The sequence below is a fragment of the Chionomys nivalis genome, chromosome 24 (genome assembly GCF_950005125.1).
Source record: "Chionomys nivalis chromosome 24, mChiNiv1.1, whole genome shotgun sequence".
NCBI classification, from domain to species: Eukaryota; Metazoa; Chordata; class Mammalia; order Rodentia; family Cricetidae; genus Chionomys; species Chionomys nivalis.
Genome location: NC_080109.1, coordinates 50,890,288 through 50,911,251, shown reverse-complemented (window position 1 = coordinate 50,911,251; position 20,964 = coordinate 50,890,288). Strand labels below are relative to the sequence as shown.

The 20,964-nt window shown below is 40.1% G+C and overlaps 1 protein-coding gene across 4 annotated transcripts in view; it reads right to left on the bottom strand.

Annotated features, from left to right (window-relative positions):
• Gyg1 (glycogenin 1) overlaps positions 1 to 12,559 on the bottom strand; it is a 32,550-nt gene extending 19,991 nt beyond the window's left edge. For 2 of the 4 annotated variants that reach the window (XM_057756712.1, XM_057756713.1), the window contains exons 1-4: positions 12,445 to 12,559; positions 10,271 to 10,406; positions 7,288 to 7,462; positions 6,893 to 7,055 (exon numbers count right to left, since the gene is read on the bottom strand). In XM_057756712.1, the coding sequence (XP_057612695.1) occupies positions 6,893 to 7,055; positions 7,288 to 7,462; positions 10,271 to 10,406; positions 12,445 to 12,451 (481 nt within the window). In that variant the 5' untranslated portion in view covers positions 12,452 to 12,559. The remainder of the gene's footprint in view (positions 1 to 6,892; positions 7,056 to 7,287; positions 7,463 to 10,270; positions 10,407 to 12,444) is intronic. The other 2 variants (XM_057756714.1, XM_057756715.1) reach the window with 2 other exon arrangements.
• Between the last annotated feature and the right edge of the window lie 8,405 nt (positions 12,560 to 20,964).

Below are 20,964 nucleotides of genomic sequence, written 5' to 3'. Positions count from 1 at the left end.
TATTATGCTGGCAAACCTGAAATACTCAGTAAGTGCTACGGCTACTGGAGATATGAGGTTTACCCGGCAACAATGGATTAACCCTGCATGACTTAGGAAAATCCAGGCACTTGGCCCAGGCATTCCTGCATTTCACCAGCATCAACCCATTTAAACCAAGAAAAACTAATTTAACAACTCATGTTACAGCTCTTTCCACTGTAAAAATTTTTTTAAAAAGTAAAAATTCTTAATGACAAAAATATATAGATGCCATAAGACACTGATGTGAGCAAGAATTACACATTCCCAGTCTGAGGCAGGGCCTCCAGGTCCAGAGTCTCCTTAGCACGCTGATCCTGACAGAATCATGACTGTATAACTATCTGCCAAAGCACCCACGAGCTCTCAAATACTGTAAGTTTTAGAAAGACCAAAATCAAAACCTGTGCTATTTAGGACTTTTCTTGCTTCTTCAACTTGGTATTCTGCTTAAAGGCTAAAATAATTTTTGAAATCTCGAGTGAATGAACCCATTATCGAAATGCAGGTGAGAGCAGTAACATCTAAAAACAGCAGGAAGTTTCTGACAGCTGCTGATTTTGAATGACAGTCTCTTTGGGCTGTGCAGATCAGAGTGAAAAGAACACAGCTACGGAAGACCTGAATCTCTTTCACTTTTTCTATAAAATTGCAAAGGCACTAGAAGCTATGTCTACTCAGAAAAGTGCATTTTAAGTAATTAATCCATAACATGGGCAAGATAATAACTATTTTTCTGTTTCTCTGGAATTTATTCCAAAGAATGTTGTAGTATGGGATAATTGGGAAAGAAACATAACAAAACAAACAAATCAACAGCAATAGTCCTCTCTTCCTTCTTCTGTACACTGAGTCATATTTGACAAAGACTGGTCAGCCTTGGCATTGAGACCAGCTCAGAGCCAATAGGCAAGCTACTGCTCTGAACTTTTAACAATGGTGGATTCCCACTGCTACTTAGATGGCAGGGCCCAAGGTGCATCCCTCACAGTACTGTAGAGAAATGAGAAGGTAAAATAGCTAGATTGAGAGTCTGCAGGCACATAACATGTTAGTTCCTCCTTCTGTTTCTCACAGGTCCTTCATTCTTGTTACAAAGAATGGCAGACAGATGACTAAGAAAATGGCTCAAGTGTAGAAGGAGGAAAAAAAAAACAGCTCTTAAGACATATATGTACTTATTTATTTTGAAATGTCTCAATCCACTGTTTCTGGGGACTAAGTACAGTATAAATCCAGATTAACTACAAAGATTAGATAAGGTACACCAAATCTGGAAACCATTTTAAAACATGATCAGAATCTAAGGGTATCAATGAGAATTGAGAACCTGCAGGGATAGAAACTTTCCTACAGATGCTAAATTCAGCTTTAAGTAAAATCAAATCTAATATTCTGCCACAAAAATGTATTCTCTACTTCCTCCAAAATTTATTATAAACACAAGTTCCAGTATATAAATTACAAGTGTAGGGTACTTTGGTTATAATAAATAAAGCAAGTATCAAGATTAAACAAATAAACGATAGGGCTCTAGATTGAACAATATGAATTGTTGCATTGAGGTTTTAAACTAACACATATAGATACACAAGCAGCCTTAATTTAGAAGTCTTTAGAGCCACAGGGGGAGAAAGTATATTCCAGAATTCGTGCAGACTGCTTTCAGATTTAGAGTTCAGTCTACCAGCTTCACTTCATCTGATGAGTGCCTGCAGTTGCATGATCTCTTTCTCTTGTTAACAGGCTTGAACTTCATCTTCTTTCTATGAAATGCTTGTGTATTGTCCTCTGAAATCTAATGGACTTTCATAATATTGTCCAACTTTTCAGAAAACTTTAATGAAAAAGCAATTTCAAAACAGTTTAAAAACACAAAATACTTAAGACTTGCCTCTATGGAAAATTAGATGCTAGTCATGAATGAGGTATGTAGTCACTAATTCTAAATTCTGATACTCCAGATACTTGGGAGAAACAAGAGAAGTCAAGTATAGTTTGCCATATTAGGATTCTTCTCATGGCCAAAGGCAATTGGTAGAGGATGTGACTGAAGGCTGATGATTAGAGGAATAGCAGGCACATTCCTTGTCATCAGAAGGGCTTAAAAGCAGCTTCAAAAGCTTAGCCATCATCAGCCCATGTGGCTTGTCAGGGACACCATGCTCCAATCTTTTGAATGTGAGCAAGAGATTAAGCAAGAATGCCAAGATACTCGGACAAGTACAATCACCTGCTAACACACAATCTGTGATAGCTGATATGAGAAATGGAAAGGGGAATCCTGGGGTATCAGAAGATGTACACAAGAGAAAGGAGCATCTGAAAACGTTTGCCTCCATACCTACGTTGTAACACCTAAATAACAACAAAATCTGAGATACAGTTCCACTGTGTGGGCTGATCTGGAACTTGCTCTGCAGACAAGGTTACCCTTGAACTCACAGAGGTATGCCTATCTCTCCTGAGTGGTTGGATTAATGGTGTGTGTCATCATGCCCAGCAACAAAACTATTTTAAAACATTAAAAATGTGTTCATAAGCCGGGTGGTGGTGGCGCACGCCTTTAATCCCAGCACTCCGGAGGCAGTGGCAGGCGGATCTCTGGGAGTTCAAGGCCAGCCTGGTCTACAAGAGCTAGTTCCGGGACGGACACCAAAGCTACAGAGAAACCCTGTCTCGAAAAACCAAAAAAAAAAAAAAAAAAGTGTTCATAAATTGGGCTGGAGAGATGACTAGTAAGAGAATGTGTTGTTCTTCCAGAGGACCTGGGTTCAACTACCAGGACCCACATAGTGATTCTCAACTATGAGTAACTCCAGTTCCAGGGGATCTGATGACCTCGTCTGATCTAGCTGGGCACCAAAAACACATGTGATACACATATATGCAGAACAAAGCATTCATACACTAAAAAATAAACAGATCTTTAAAAATTTTATGTATATATTAATAATTTTATAAACTATAAAATATATTAAAATGCAAAAAAATCATAGTTACTGCCAGAAGACGGTTATTATTTATAAGTAAATATTTTATTGGTATTAGGTATAAGTTCCATTAATCACTGTCAAATAGGCGCTGATCCAAGTGAATACACCTGAGACGGGCCGGCTGCTAAGAATGGAGTGACATTTTATGTAATAAACAGTAAGGACTACATAAAATTTAGGAATACACACCTCAAGTGGAAAAAGCTTTTTAGTGAAGATTACTTAGTTTACTATTGAATTTAAACATGCTGAACAGCCGACTGTTTAACTTTTTCACTTCTAACACCAGGAAAAACTCATTCCCTTGCCAGGAGCAAGTGAAAAGAAGGCCAGTGTCTGCAAAGCTGTAGTTAAATGAACCATGTTAGCAGCACAGAGAGAATCTCAGCGGTTCAGGTCCTGCAGAAAAAGCAGAAGCACCTCCCAGAAGAACACTTTGCACACAGGAAAGCTGCTTAACAGTGAACCCTCAACTCCTAGTGCCTCCACAATATACAGGGCAGCTTGGTTTCCAGCTGTTAACAAATTTCCTTTTAGTTGTGCCCTGCATAATTCAGTATGACATGTGACTATTGGCAGCTAAACTTCCAGCCATGACATTAGAGGCTAGATTCTTTTTATATGATGAAAATCATGTGACTTTTAGGCAGCTGGCAGGCCATCAGATATGTTTTAGAATCTGATTCTTTTTCAGAACTTGACAGTGGTTGTGCTGGCTTTCTGGGAAGATTAAATTTCCTTCAAATAGAGTAAAGGAAATGGAAAGAGCTTCACCTAAAGCAAAAGTTAAGACACACAGTCGAGTTTTGTTAAAATCACTCCCTTCTTTCTTTGCAATGACAACTGTCTTCAGTGTAAGGAGAAGAAATGTTCTAAATGTGAATATTACCACCTTTCCATTCTATTCATGATAGGAAAATGATAGCAGCTAGATGCAAATCAGTAAAGTGACACCCTTTCATTTATTGGACCCAGTGAACAGTTAATATTTTCTTAAAGTTGCTTAAGCAAGACTCTCTCTTTCCTCTCTCTCTCTCTCTCTCTCTCTCTCTCTCTCTCTCTCTCTCTCTGTGTGTGTGTGTGTGTGTGTGTGTGTGTGTGTGTGTGTGTGACTTGTTAGTATGGGTATGCACATGTGCATGTAGAGGTTCAAGACTGACATTTGGTATGTTCTTCAATTGCTTACCACCTTTCCTTTTTTGAGACTAGGTCTCTTCTCTCTGATCCCGAGGCTCATCAATTACACTAGGCTAGCCTGTAATAAGTTCCAGAGATCCTTCTGTCTCTAACCCCCCTACTGATGGGGTTACAGAAACACCCCAGCACTCTAAAATTCCCCTTAGCTCCTTACATGCCTTGGGAAACTAAACTCGGGTCATTATGACTACAGGGCAAGCACGTTACCCACTGATCAATCTCCCCAGCCTGTCTGGACTTCTCACAGGTGCAGTGTGTAAGACGCGGACATAGAACAAGCTTTTTAACCTCAGCAACCTTATCAACCTGTTGATATGGTGGGTTGTACAGTTAAGTGTGAGGTGCTGTCCTATGCACTGCAAACTATTCAGCAGTGGCATCAGCTTCTAACCTTCAGATGCCAGTAGCACAGGCTTTGCTCAGCTGTGACAACAACCGTATGTATCCAAGAAGCTGCAATGCTGAGGCACGATGGGCTATGTAACTAGTTTAGATACACTGAGATTCCCTGTCCCAAGAAAACAAGTAATCCAGAAGTTGCCACACATCCCTTGGTTTGAGGTGGGGGGTGGGAAACAGGGGGTACTATGAGTTTTCATTCCTAGTGGAAAACTGCTAGCTCAGGATGTACATAAGCCAAATAGTGAACCAAGACTGAAATTTAAATTATCTGTATTCTTTGCAATGAAATTACAAATAGCTGCAAATTCCAAATCTTCAGGCAAATTACTATACAGAATTTGATCTCTATGAAGAATAAAACAAAACCAGTCTGTAGAAGGAGCTGCGGGCAGGCCTGCTTTTCGTCCCGCCTGGCTCCCGCATAATAGCTTTACACCCGAAATAACAACACACAAACTGTATTCATTTAAACACTGCCTGGCCCATTATATCTAGCCTCTTCTTGGCTAACTCTCATATCTTGCTTAACCCATATTTAGTAATCTGTGTATCACCAGTCTTACCGGGAAAGATTCAGCATGTCTGACCTGGCGGCTTGCTCCATCGCATCTGACCAGAGAGAAGAGGAGGCATCTGGCTCACTTCCCTTCTTCCCAGCATTCTGTTCTGTCTACTCCACCCACCTATGTTCTGACCTATCAGGCCAAGCAGTTTCTTTATTAATTAACCAATGACCTTCCTACATCACCAGTCTTATTGTGTTTAATTTGAAATACTGTGAAGTTTCAAGCTTGACTTCAGCAATTTAACAAGTTCAGCTTAACCTTTGAGACATTTCAGATTTTTTTAACTTTTATAACTAATTAACAAAAATGAATCTTTGTATATCTACCTTCAACCACTAGCACTGAAATCACAGACCAATCTTGTACATGGTAGCTGGGAACTCGAACACAGGTCTTTATGCTTGCATTGCAAGGGTTCTTACTTACTAAGCCAGCTCCCAAGACTCAAAAATAAATCTTCTGTTGATACCTGGGGCTGAACTATAATGAGAAAGGCTAGTTCAGCTTATTCTGAAACACTCATTTACTTCAAATTCAAGATATGTTCTTAGAAGAGAAAGAAAGAAGCTTCTGGAGGGGGGTCTGCTACAGTGCCCAGGCTTCTGGCCGTGATCATGTTTCCTGCTTACAACTCTGCCATAGTGTCAAATGTCTGATACAAAGTGACTACTGTATTTGCATGACTGAGACCACACCAGTTCCTCTCCTATGGCCTTAAGATCACACATCTAGCCTATCTCCAGAACCCATCTTCATGGATAAATGACAGTGTTTTAAAGAGTTTCAATGTAATTATGCCTCACTGTGCACATAGAATTGTGTTATATCAGGAAATATTTTTCTAAATTGCACTCTACTTAATATTCCTAAATTAACTGCCCAATTGTCAACACTCTAGAAGTTTGAACCAGATTTTCTTCTTGCCTCATTTGGATTACACTGCCTGCCCGGGGGTTTGCAGAGGCCTATATCACATACAGCCATAGATATATAGTTATTATGCACTTAGTCAGTGTACACTCATGAAGATACCATTTTGCTTAATACATAGACTTTTAGAAAAAAATGATACTTTGGAAGTAGAAATGTAGAAGTTATTTATATAAAATTTGTTTTTAATGACTTACTAAAGAATGGCTACCAAATTATCAGGCTGTTTTTTATGTTCTCACAGACATAACACTGGATTCTTGTTAGCAATGACTGCCAAACACTTTGGTATTATACTCAGGTTTAAAAACAGAAGTTATTTTTCTTTCTTCAGTGTTGGGGATTGAGAAAAGCAAGCTGCCACTGTGCTTGACCTTAGCCCTAAGACAGAAGTCATTCCAAACCTCACTCGTTTAGATAAAATAAGTCACTTAAGGCATCTACGTGGATCTGGAAAAGTACTTACCTAGCATGACAGAAGCTTGGTTTGGTCCCACCACTGAGCAGCAAACCCAGTTGTGGTGATGAATGGCACTTGGGGAGGTAGGAACAGGAGGATGAGATGTTCAAAGTCATTCTTGGCTACACAATGAATTTGAGGTCAGGCTGGACAATGTGAGACTCTGTCTTAAACAAAACAAACAAACTTCTCTATTTTTGTTTATGTTACTCTGATGCACTCACAACAAAAATTTGCTTGAGTCTGTGTATGTGTGTGTGTGTGTGTCAGAGAGAGGGGTCTTACTATAGCTTATCAAATACATGATAGCAGATACATACCATCAAAACTACCTTGCTCAGAAGCAAGGCGCAACAGCTGGTTGTATGTTTCAATTGAGGGTTGATAGACAAAGACTCCAGAATTGAAGCAGTCAGGCCACCCTGGATCTGGTGCTGCTGACAATTCTTCTCTTTCAAAAAGATCATCAATATTTGAGAGGACCTGATTCAAGAAAGAGAAAAACAAAGAAAGGCATTACAAGAATGCTTTACTTATGCACACCTTCCTAGTTTCTCCCTGTCACCCAACACAAAAGATGGTGACATCTGTAAGACAGCCTGAGATTACTTCCCTTCACTCCTTGACACTTTTTATAATAGTGGTTTTATTTCGCAAATGAGTGACGGGTCTCTATTATTATGCATATCCTTTCAACCCTTAAAGTCACACTCACCAAAGTATCTGCATCCATGAACACACATTTGGAATACTGAGTAAGTGACCAGCAGTGAAGTTTTGTCAGTGTGATGCCCAATTCAGGCCTCTTCATTAAAGTTAGATGAGCAGAATCACCACTGTCCAAGACATCTACCATGATGACTTCATCAAAGATAGTCTCTAAAATTTTTCTGTAAAAATAAATTCCAGAAAATGTCACTCACATAGAATCTTTTGAAAGCACATGACCCATTTACTCTAAGACTGTTCCATTACAGCCCTACCCATCAATCATAAGACACTCAGGTGCTTTGTCATTGATGTTGGGTCCAGCCTTATGGGGTTCATACTTTCCAGAGGAGAGGAGTGTGGATTGAGGAAGAAAATAGATAATAGACAACAGAGTCAGGAGGGCATCCAGTAAATACTGTGATCCATCTCTAGTTTATTATTCAAAGTTCTTATATACCCCAATCCAAAAGGGGGGAAGGCAAAACACTCCCTTGCATGATAGAACAAACAAAGCAATTTCCTCCTCACCTCTCAAAACAACAAGTAATCATACCCTAAGTCAAAATATCCTTTTGTCAAAGCAAAACATCCTGTATCCACACTGTAGGACAAGCATCCTGTTCTTTTGTGTAACCTTGAAGGAGCAAGAATAGGTCTGAACTCTCTGACCTTTAATCAAAGTAGAACAGATTCATTTGTGGGCTCCAGCATATCATATACCATATCCCTTAAATGTGTTGATTCACCCCAGAACATCTATGTTCATGTGCACATATAGTTAAATCCATGAAGTAATGAAACTGTTTATGGTTCAATTTGTCTTAAGAAATTATCACAGAAGAATTTTCTTTCTTATTGTGTCACTGAATACCTGGCATGCTGTGAAAATACCTCTGAAAAATGTGAGAAACATTTATGAGTATATCTCTGTAAAAGCCCATGTGTTTGACAGCGACATTTTATTGGAATTGGCTTGACTGGCTTTTGCATATTTTAAATAAATGGTGCTGGATAATGACCATATAATATATGAGATAAAGCCTATAACTAATCACTTCTCCTAGAGTAATAAACCAATAATTTCCTGTGTCTGTACTGCTTAGATTTGTTTTGTTTTGTTTTTTGATTTTTTTTTTTTTTGTCAATTTGACACATGCTAGAGTCATCTGGAAAGAGAGAATGTCAATTGAGAAAATGTCTCTATCAGATTAGCTTCTAGGCAAGTCTCTAGGGGAATTTTCTTGATTGCTGGTAGAGATGAGAGGGTCCAGACCACTGTAGGTGGCACCAACCTTGGGCAAGGTCATCCTGAGTGAGCAAGCTAAGAAGTAAGCTAGGAAGCAGAGTTCCTTTATAACCTCTGCCTCAGTTCCTGTCACCAGGGCCCTGAAGTCCTACCCCGATTTCCCTTCATGATGGACTATCAGTTGTAAGTCAAAATAAACTCTTTCCTCTGGTGTTTACCACAGCAAAAGAAGACATACCAGAAGACGGTGGCGAGGGAGGACACAGTGTAACTGCTCTTAATAAGTGCTTAGCACTTACTTGGTCATAATTGACTCATTTTGGCCTGTGAGATTTAAGAGTTTTAAATGTTCAAAATTACCTAAATGTGTGTATGTGTGTGTGTGTGCTCATGTATTTGAGTGAACACACACAAGAGCATGTTATGTGGAACTCATTGGTCAATCTAGGGAATCATTCCTCAGGAACTATCTGCCTTGTTTTCTTGTTTTGTTTTGTTTAGAAATCTTTTCTCATTGGGATCTGGGACTTACTGATTAGGTTAGGACAGGGGGCTAGTGAAGTCCAAGGATCCACCTCTCTCTGCCTGGTGATGGGATTACAGACATACAGACAATCACCACCACCATGCACCACTATGCCCAGATTTTTAGAGTGGTGCTGAGGATTGAACTCAGGTTTGCATGTCTTTAGTGGTATGTTAATCAAGTAGGCACAACACCTAGAGGAAAAATAAATGATACAAACATTTAACATATTCACAGAAGAAAACTGCTGTTGCATTTTACCTCGCACGTTAGATTAAAAATACATTTTACTTCACAAAGTAAACTTGCTCTTTTTTTCTTTTTAACAATGATCAGTGGTACCAATGACTTTAGGGGATCACGGTAGTGGGATTCAAAATTAAATTTGGATGTTACACAGTTCTCAGTAATGGAAATATTAGAAGAAAGTTTTCTGGACACTTTTCAAGAGCTATTTAAAATCAGTGTCATTAATGTGGAAGATACATATACATGCATATGCACATATGTATAACATCTTGTTTGTAAAGGCTCTTGGCCTATGTTTTCATTTTTAAAATGTAAGGTATTCTCAATTTTTAAGAAGGCTAGGTTACTGTAAAAGTAACAATGCTACTGGCACACCAAGATATTTTTAAAGTTAATACCCAGCTATCACAAAATTGAATTCTAAATATCAAAAGGAACTAACCCAATCAATAAGTAAGCAGCTTGTACTCCTCGGTGTGTCTCCTAAAAGATCCTGTAATAGTTTCAGAAAGCCTAATAAGGATTTTATTCTAGCATATGTAAAGATCATTAGGTGACAAATGTCAGCTGAAAGTGGAGAAAATTGTTCAATCTTACCTGAAGATTTCCTTCTTTACAGGAAACAGTGCAATTCTAGCTTCATTTGGGGAAAAGAGTGCAAGTAGAGATAACAGACATAATTTGGCAGGCTCACCCTCAGAAGACTTAATGAGGGGGAAGTTCTCTCATTCCCAAATAGAATTAGGAAGACAGAGGCCAGAATGACACTTCCCAGGAGGAATCCTGGAACATCTCCCAAAAGCTAAGAAGAGATTTCAAATTCAGAGTCTTTAGCTTAACATCACGTATCTGTGTCTACCTAGTGCTCAGCTCCCTAGGAAGGTATGGGTCAGTGACCACTGACTCCAGAAATAGGGAAAGGATGTTAGTACCCTAATGACAAAGAGACAGGCAGGTAATCCTCACCTCATGGATTCTGAGACCTGTGGGGTGATGAGTACAACCATCCTCCTGGTAGTTCTTTGCTGTTTCAAAGATGAGCCCAGGACAAGGGCCCCTTTGGCATAGGCATCGTTTGTAGTCAGCGTCACAAAGGCCTGATCTTAATACAAAGAAAAAGAACCATATCTCAGCTAGAAAAAGTCTTTCCCCAGGTCTACTTTCAAATAATAGTTCAGCAAAATCATCTCCTCAGAGGTCAACTTTCTATGTCAGTGAGGCGGCAGTCCCTTTAGTGGGACAACTCAAGCAGCCATCCAGGAATAGGCCAAGACTGCAGTTTAGCAGGAATGCCAGATAAGCTTCAAGAGGCTCATCAACCACAAAACTCAAATCCCAGTTAGAGTCTAGACAAATTCTTAGATTAAACTGTAGTTTAACACAGGGTGAAGCTTAGGAAACTGGTGGGAATGAGGAGATCACAAAGCATATGTCCTTTCTTCTATAAGGTCTGATGAGTGGTATTTTCACCCAAGCAAGAGCTCTATTACCTACCACCCTAGAAAGTAACTAAGCTTCCCACAGTGGCCTTGTCTCTTAGTGACCAATCACTGTTGGTGAGCTTAGAGGCAAGCTCTAGCAAATCTGTCTCTTGCTGTCTCCTGTGTCTCTCTCCTCTCTTCTCTTTCCTTTCCTCTCACTCCCAAGCTTCTCTAAGGATCCAATTCCCATGCTTCTGAATTCTTCTACATATATTTCACAAGTGTTCTACCAACAAGCTACATCCCTAACTCTGATTATTTTGAGATAGGGCCTAGTTGTATAGACCAAGCATTTGTCCTGCCTCTTCTTCCCAGGTACTAAAATTACAGGTATAAACCATAGCCAGGCTCCGCTTCTTTGGGACAATGAGCCACATGCCACCCTCTCCCATATTCTCTTGCTCCTCTAACAGAGACATGAACATACATGCCAATTTCCCCAAAGCCCCAGCACGTTGAAGGCAAACATGTATTCTTTCCCCTCTGAACAATCCTCATTATACCAGACTTTAAGATTTTTTCCAGGCTTTTCCTGTGATCTAAGGGGATTTTAACATTAGTTGGTTAAACTCTGGCAGTGGTCCTGTCAAGAAGAAAGTAAGGGGATTTTGTCACTGTCACTCTCTGACTCAGGTTTCCTCATTTTCCCTTACTCATTTTCCAGTGTAGAAGTTAGAAGCAATGAAAATTCATCTGAGCAGGGAGAGTGTTGTAGACTGTCTGGTGGGCCAGTGCATTCCCCCAGTAGCTGACCTGAGAGCCATTTTTACTCATACTGTGGGGCCAACTTTCAGAACAAGCCATCACATAACTGAAATGTAGAAAGTTGTGAATTCCCAGCTCCAGTCAATTATATTCTATAATCACAGCTGAAGCCTATGTCAACCTCGGCCTGTACTGCTTCTGTTATCTTCAAAACATTCGGAGACACTAATGATTCAAAACCATTTTGCCCCAAGAGTACTTAATCTGAGCACAATAAATCAGGCTTTAACCCCAAAGTGGCCCAGAATTCAGGAAGTGGAAAGTTTTATATAAATAGGATTCAGACGTTACAGGTGACAATGCTTTGCTTTCCCAGATTAAATTAATAAAAGAAGAGGTCAGATGTTATAAACACCAAACTTAGCTAATCCTACAAATGGAAGGGAAAGACCAATGACAGAGAGGTGCTTTAACCTTCAGATGGCAGGTCAGTCGCTGTCATAGCCCAGGCTACACCTTAAAGTGCGTGGAAGAATCAATTACCTCTATGTGCCCAGTCCTGGGGGCATTCACCCAGGGCCGGACACCCTGCAATGCAACAAGTGGCACCAGGGCCTGCCCAGAGCGCTAGCCGGCTCCTGTGTAGCCGCACCCGGCCCCAGAGGCCTAAAAATAGGCTCGGCGCGGAGGCCAAAGCAGGGCCGCAGCCTGGCGTTCCCGCAGGACGCCAGCAGTTCCCTGACTCGGCAGCCCCGAAGTCAGGGCTCCGGGCGACCCCGCAGCGCCCCGCGTCGGCCCCACCCCACCAGGCCTTCCCCGGACGCAGCAGGCGGAAGCAGCCGCTCTGCAGGCTGCTGGCTCAGCAGCCCCGGCAGCTGCAGACTCCCGCGGCTCCCGAGCTGCCCGGAGGTCCCCGGCGCAGCAACGCTGCGGAAACCGGTCACGCAGGCGTACCTGTCATAGTGCGGAGGGCCGGGTGGGTCGGAGCAGCCGGGTGCCGGGAAAGGACCGCGGCTAGCGGGGAGGGCGGGAGTCCGCAGCCCGCCGCTCTTATAGCGGCCGTCACGTGGCCGCGCAGACTCACGCTCAGGCTGCATCCTCCGCGGTGCGCACCGCGGGAGGGGCGGCCCTAAGAACAGGCGGGCTGCTGTGCCCAGAAAACACCTGTTGGGGGCTGCTCTGCCTCCAATCCTTCCAGGGCCTGGGAAGGGAAGGATCAGAGCTATGAGACTTGTGTCATGAAAATGAACGGTTATGAACCTGCAACTGACCAACCCCCCTGACAAGTCAAGTGGGTGGCAGTAGTTCATTTGAACTGCCTAAATAGAAGAGATTGTTTACTTCTACTCACTCTTTTTCTTCAAACAGACTCTGGAAACTTCCCACACTGTCACAGTGGTTTTGTGGCACTAACCTAAAAAAAAAAAAAAGATAATTTTTTACCAAATATGTACTCTTCGTGCTGGTTGTTTTAATCGATTAGTAAGTGTTCTATCTAACAATTTTATTTACCAAATCAAGGGCGTAGAAGTTACGTATTGTCATATACCTGTCGGTTTCTAGATGGTGAAACCCGCAGGCTTAGAAAAGTTTTGTTTCTTTTTGTTTGTTTTGTTGTTGTTGTTTCGAGACCGGGTTTTTCTGTAGCTTTGGAGCCTGTCCTGGAACTAGCTCATATAGACCAAGATGAAAAGTTAAGTTACTTTGCTGTAAGTCGAGAGGCAGAGTTTAGACCCCAGCAGTTTCAAATGAACACACTGCCTTAGAAAGATCTGGCGTCTCTGGCATACTGGTTCTGGATAACAGGTACTAAATTCCAGTAATTCTGTTTAGGTAATTCAGTTGTTTCAGCTAATCTGTTTCACAAATCTTCAAAGTCAGTTTGTCATTTCAGGGAGAAGTTGAGAAATAGCTTTCTAATGTAGCCACACCTTGCACAATTTTCCATCACACCCACTCAGCCAAAGCACAGTAGTGGATCAGCAATGATGGTTCAGTGCTCTGAAAATCATCTCTCAATAATGAATGGTGACCATATTAGTTCAAAATGGGGAACAGACGTGAAAGGATAAGTCAAGGTAGCATTGCGGTCCTCAAAATAGTTCTTAATTTACCGTGCATGCTTCATTTCCAATTTTTCGACTTTATATTAGTACAGAAGCATTAAACATCATCAGAAACTACTGTGAATTTTGATATTTCATTGGCTAGTGATATGCAATACAATATTCTCCCATGATGCTGGACAGCTGCACCAGCTACCAGGGAGAGATGGGATCATTACGGCAAACAAATAAATGTTGCTCTTTTGCTAGGCTATGGTATTGGATGCAAAATGTATTAGGATATTCTAGATACTCAGAAAGGGTCTGTGTGGATATACAGTCCCATAGTAGTCATAAACATGGGGCCTTGTCTACATCACTGCTCCTTGATATGTGGGCCTAGACCTTCTCCCCAAGACTTAACCTGAGCACTTTTTAAGACATAAACTTTGGGGCTTAATTCCAGATATTCTAGAGTAGAACCATTTTTGAAAACTACATTCTATTTTTAATTGATATGTATTAACTTAGTACATTTGTGTGGTAGTATTTGCCATTTCAGTAGGGATTATAATATGTAATTATCATAGCATATCTATTACCAGAATACGATTATTTTTCTTTTATTGGCAATGTTATGGCTCAAACACAGGGTTTCGTATACACTAGGCAAATGCTGTACCACGGAGCTATATTCCTACCCCAAACCGAAGATAATTATTTTTATTGTAGTTTGATATGATTCCTGACCTAAACTGAATCCCTCCCTCAGTTTTCTGAGTCGACTCCAGGAATGCACATGGAATCAGAATCTTAAGGTCAGAGCCCAAGAACTGGTTTTTCAAGTATTGTCCTTCAAGAATCTCTCTTGTTTCCTTCCTAATCTCTCCATGTCTACTGTGGCATGAAGGCCAATGGGCATGTGAGGAGGGACGTCCCAGTACTTGGCATTAACCTTACTTTCAGGAAACAGAGATGCAGGGCATAAGGAAAACATAGTTTTCCATCTACTCAAATCCTGTATGCTTATGAGAATTGCACTCTTTGTGAGCTGTAAAGGCTATGCTTGAACTCTACTCGAGTGGAAGAAGGGAGACAGAAGTAGGTGCTTCACAGTCTGAGTTGCTCTTTTCCAGGATAACACATGGGCCATTTTTTTTAACTCAGGATACCTCTGCCATTAGTATGACTCTTGACCCCCTTCTGCTCCCAGCTGAGTGTCTCAGTGTGGGCTTTTCCAGGATACAGTATTGGAACTCAGAAGGAAAAGCCAAGAGGCACAAGACAACAGGAAAGTGAAGGAGTTGGACTTAGGAACAGCTCCTCTTTTTTTGATGTAACTTAATGATATATTTGCATAAAGTTTACAGATTTTACTGAGGCAGGCTAGAAAAACAGAAAATAAAGGGTACACTGGAAAGGAAAGAGGGCTTTCACTGGGTTCTTGTTTGCAAGAACCTTCACTACAGCTGATAAAAACAAATTACTTGCCAGATAATGCTACAATTTTAGGACATCCCAAATAAGGATGTGAAAGACAACAATGTATTTATTTGGGAAAGGAGTATTTGCAACTTTGTATCTTACTATATTAGCACTCCAATCCCATGTCAAATCTAAATAGACCTCTCATAAAACCATTCTATGTGCTATTGAGATGGATCAGTGAATGAAGGCACTGCCATTCCTAACAACCTGAGGTCAATACCCAGGAACCACAAGGGAGGAAAGAGCTGACTCCTGTAAGTTGGCCTTGGATCTCCATAATCACACTTTTGGCAAGTTTACACCCTCCCTGCTTCCACAATATACTAAATAAATACATGTAATTTAAAAATTAAAGCACAGAAAAAAATTTAAATTCTATTTATGAAAGAATGTTTTTACATAAATAAATAAGCTTTTATATTTTCACTTAATTTCTGAAATCTACTGATGTTTTAAGTTTTGCTTAATCTTCAAGTCTTGTTGTAAATTATTCTGTTGAAACATGACCTTAGAAAGCCACAGGATCATGGATACAGCCATTGTAAAGACAATAAAGTGCACATCTCCCTTAAGAAGTCCATTCTGTCACTTGGGCATGCCTTGTTCTTGTCCCGAACACTACCCTATTAACCCCATGCTTAAGATATATGCTAAAATTTTCCTTTTTTACAAAAAGATTCCTTTTTTTATTTAGCTTACTTTTATTTTATGTGTGTGTTTGCCTGCTTGTATATCTGTGCACCATGTATGTGCACTGCCCATGAAGACAGAAAATCAGGGTCAAATTCCCCCTGGAACTGCACTGGTAGACACTTGTGATTACCACATTAGTTCTGGGAATCAAACCCAGTTGGCTGGAAGAGCAACCAGTGCTCTGTAGCATGAATTCTAATTGGTATTAATAGTAAAAACCCAGAGTCAGATATAGGCATTAATGCTGAAGATCAGAGAAGGGAGTGACCAGTGTCTATGCTATCTACGCTCAGACCCAAGGAGCAATCCTGTCTCTACGAATCCTCAGACTGCATCTCCAGAATGCATCTGAGCTCTTGTCTACTTATATTCCTTTCTCCACCCAGCCACTTCACTTCCTGTCTCTACCTTTCTGGTGTTGGCATTAAAGGTATGAGCCACTACCACCTGACTCTGTTTTTCTTTGAGAGTAGATCAAACTCATGAACTCATAGAGATCCATCTGCCTCTGTCTCCTGGGTGCTGGGATTAAAGGTGTGTGCCTGGGCTCTATGGCTAACTAGTGGCTCAGTTCTATACTCTTATCTTTAATGATCAGATAACTGAAGTTTGTGATCTTATTTGTTAGATGACAAGCAAAATATCACTACAGTGCTCTTAACCTTCCGAGTCATCTCTCCATCCCCGAAAAATACTTTTTAATCACATTCAACTCTGTTTCACACTGATTTGTTCTGAAGTTCTCCTCTGTGATGAATCCAGGAATCTGACTTCACTTGAGTCAAGGTCACAGAAGCAACACAGAGCCTTGCCTACATCCAACCGTGACATTATCACTTTGAACAGAATATGAACATTTTGAGATTGTTGTTACAATCATCTCCCAAATGGTATGACAAATAAGTGATCCTGTTGCCCGAGTTATCTCTGCATTGAATTTCCATTGGATGAGGTATCAAAATCTTTAAACTGTAACATGCATGTCAATGGACTGGAAATCCTATTAGAATACAGATTTTTTTTTAATTCAGTTGCTAAAGGTAATTATCCCAGATAATCTCTAGATCAACTTTGACCAAATTTGTATAATAAGATGATGAACATTTTGATTTATTAGACAATGGAGAAAATATGTAGATAAATTCTGAGATCTTAATGTATTGATTTTCTTGTGAAAATTGAGCTAGCAAATTAAAAAGGATTGAAGCTATATTATACATGGATATGCCTAAGTATTAACTTATTAAAACTATGTTGAAGGAAATTATTTAGCATATTTTATTCTTGGTTGTCAATTTGACTGTGTCTGGAATTAACTAAAATTCAAAAATGGAGATCATACCTCTGAAGGATTTTTACATAATGGGAAAATCCATTTTGAATCCATATATATGTGTTAAGATAGAGTTTCACTGTGTAGCCCTGTCTGTCCTGTAAAACACTTTGTGTATCAAGCTGACCTGGAACTCAGAAATCTGCCTGCCTCTGTCTCCCAAGTGTTGGGATTAAATGTGTGCTCCATCACTACCCAATTTTAATCTGGATCTTGAGGTTGGAAGACATATCTTTAATTCAGATCTTGTGGTGGAAAGACACGCCTTTAACCTGGGCCACACCTTCTACTGGAAGCCTATATTAAGAGCATGTAATAAGGAAGCTATTGCTCTTTGCTTGCTTGCCCTCACCTTGTTAGCAATTTAATCCCTTCACTAGCAGTAGAGCTTAATTCTTCAAGATTCCAGAATATACTGAAGGTTAACAGAGACATCCAGGCTTGTGAACTGAGAAACTACTGGATTCTGGAACTTTCTGTTCATAGACTGCCATTGTTGAATTTAACTGGACCACAGTCTGTGAATCATTCTAATATGTATGTATATATGTATGTATGTAATGTATGTATGTATGTATGTGTGTGTGTATGTGTATATATATATAAAGAGCGAGAAGAAAGATTCATTCTATAAATTCTCTTAATCTAGAGAACTCTTAATAATATAGATTTCGGTACAAGAATTGTTTCTAGGGCAACAGAAGTATGAAGATGAATCTTTTATGTATCTGACATAGACCTTTTCAATTTGTGAACAACTATAGTTACCCAATCCTCTCCAGTTACTGAAGGCTCTCCTGAGAGCTCAGCAAGTACTGATAGCCCATTGTGTGCACTAGTTTAAAAACTTTTTTTTTTTTTTTTTTTTGGTTTTTCGAGACAGGGTTTCTCTGTGGTTTTGGAGCCTGTCCTGGAACTAGCTCTTGTAGACCGGACTGGTCTCGAACTCACAGAGATCCGCCTGCCTCTGCCTCCCAAGTGCTGGGATTAAAGGCGTGCGCCACCACCGCCCGGCCACTAGTTTAAAAACTTAAGGCGATAAATATGTTTGATTATTCTGATTCACCAACTGGAGGCAACAATGGACTTGGTAACTTTGTATTAAACTTTTGACAGTATATGGGAAAATGAGGAAATGATGATTTTTTTTCTCTTAGTATCTCTGCATAAATTGACAAAGGAAAGGAATGGGCTTTGTGATAAAATTAACCAAATTCTAGCATGGAAGGTGAAGGACAACATTGGACTCAGTGAAAAAAATTGGCTCTCTTCAGCTGTAAATAAGCATTCTAAATGTTTCTAAACATGTTCTGGAAGGGAATCTTCTCTCCAGCAAGCACAGAAGTCAACTTGTAGAAAATCAAACAGAAGCCCTCACTATATGGTTAGCTGAACTACAGCAAAAATTTAACTTTCAGTCTCTGAGGGTGTTGGTGGTTAAAATCAGGGCCATAATTGGTAAAGAACAGGATCCTGTAACTTCGGATAAGGATGTTTGGAAGGATCCTACTGAAGCTGAGAATTTTGAACTCTCAGATTCTCAAAGGTTTATCTTACCTGAAGAAGTCTCTCTACCCTCAACTCCACCCCCTTGAAATGTTGCCTTTTTCATCTCTGAGGAAATTAATCCCTCATTCTCAGCTAAAGCCGAAGCAGCCTTCTCTGAAGGCAATTCTAGGCAAGACAATACTGATGTCGCTCAGAATCCCCTAATAGTTGCCTCTGGCTTATAACTGGACTTAAGGTAAAACAGGCTCCTAGAGGAGAGGTAGAAAAAAAAGTGTAATCAATGAGAAGGTATGGTACAGTACTAAGGAGCTTAATGAGTTGGCTAATTCATTCAAGCAGAAGTCTGAGGAATATGTGCAGGAACAGGTTTTAAGATTGTGAGATGAAAGTGGAGGGAATATAAACAGGATCAGGCTGAGTTTATTGATGTGGACCCTCTGAATGGAGATTCTAGGTTTAATACGGGAACTAACACAGGTAAACAGTGTAAAACTTAGTTTGAATGGTTGACTGAAGCATTTAGTACAAGATGGCCTGCTGAAAAGGAGTTGGAGATGTTTGAAATTACCTGGTTTATAGCTGATGAAGGGATTTTTTAAGGCTCAGGGAAACTACAATGCTAGAGTAACTATGATGTGTAAATCCTAATCCTCCACAGTGGGAAGGCCCAGAAGACATGCCCTTTACTAATCCTCTAAGACACAAAAGGCGAGAGGGGCACAAGCATGTTAGAAAAGTTTTGTTGTTGCTCTTTTCCTTGTGCCAGACATAGGTTTGGAGAGACTGCTGCTCAATTGGACAAATTAAATGCAATGGTAAACCCTGAGGTAGCAGGGGCCAAGTGGCAGCAATTGACTTACCAAGAGGAAAGGTGATTGTCATTATCACAATGGGCAACATAGACAAAACAATGTTTTTAATGGCCTAATCCATAAAAACACAGACAAGGTGAATTTTATAGTGGCAAAACTTGTATGAATCTTTGGGACTGGCTAATTACTCATGGGGTTTCCAGGCATGAAATAGGTAAGAAGCACTATTTCTTTTCTGTTTTATCTGTATAAGCAAAAAAAAAAAAAAAAAAAAAAAATTTCAAACAAATGAAAGAAAGACTGTATTGTATCTTGGCAAAAGGCAGTCTCAGTCAGTAAATCAATTTCCAGACTTGAACCAATTTACAGACCCAAAATTCATTGAATGAAAGGGTGCCCAGGTACCTCTGAGTTAGGATCCTGATAAGACACCTAGAAGTTTTTAATTTAGCCTTTCTCCAGTTCTTCCCCAGAAGGACATACAGCCTTTTACAATGGTAACTGTATAGTGGAGGGAAGCAAACAATCAGACTTTCCAGTGTCTGTTGGATACTGGTTCTGAATTGATGCTGATTTTGGATCATTCAAGAAACATTATGGCCCTCCCGTTAAAGTAGGGGCTTATGAAGCTCAGATGATTAAGGGAGTTTTCAATGATGTTTAACACATAGTAGGTCTAGTGGGTCCCCCAACACATCCTGTTGTTATTTCCCCAGTTCCAGAATGTACAATTGGGATAGATATATTTAGAAGTTGACAATGAAACATGTGTCTTCCAACCTCAAGATCCAGTTTAAAACTGGACATTGGTTCCCTTACCTGTATGTTGAGGGCTATTATGGTTGCTTCTGCCAAAGAAAATAGTGAATCATAAACAATGTTGCATCCCTGGAGAAACTGCTGCAGTTAGTGCCACCATCAAAGATTTGAAAGATGTTGATGTTCCCACCACATCTCTCTTTACCTCTCCTATTTTACCAGTGCAGATGACAGCTTCATCATGGAGAATGATAGTTGACTATCAAAAACACAGTCAGGTAGTAAATCTGATTGCAAACCAGATATAGTGTCCTTACTTGAGCAAATTAACACATCTCCTGGTATATGGTATACAGTATTGATTTAGCAAATGCCTTTCTCTCAGTACCTGTCCATAAGTTTCACCAGAAGCAATATGCTTTTAGTTGGCAAGGCCAGAAATAGAGGTATACTTTTTGTTTTGTCTCAGGGATGTAGTAACTCTCCTGCCCTATTTCATGACTTTTAGTTAGAAGGGATCTTGATCATTTGTTTCTTCCACAAAATATACCGGTGCACTATATTGACAACATTATACTGATTGGACCAAGTAATCAGGAGGTAGCAACCACTTTGAATCCATTGGTAACACATGCGTGTCAGAGCATGGGAAATAAATTTAACCAAAATTCAAGGACCTTCTACCTCAGGGAAATTCTTAGGAATCCAGTGGTATGGGGCATACAAAGATGTTCCTTCTAAGTGAAAGATAAGTTATTGTACCTGGTTCTTCGTACCAATAAGATAGGAGTATAATGTTTAGTGGGCCTACTTGGATTATGGAGACAGCACATTC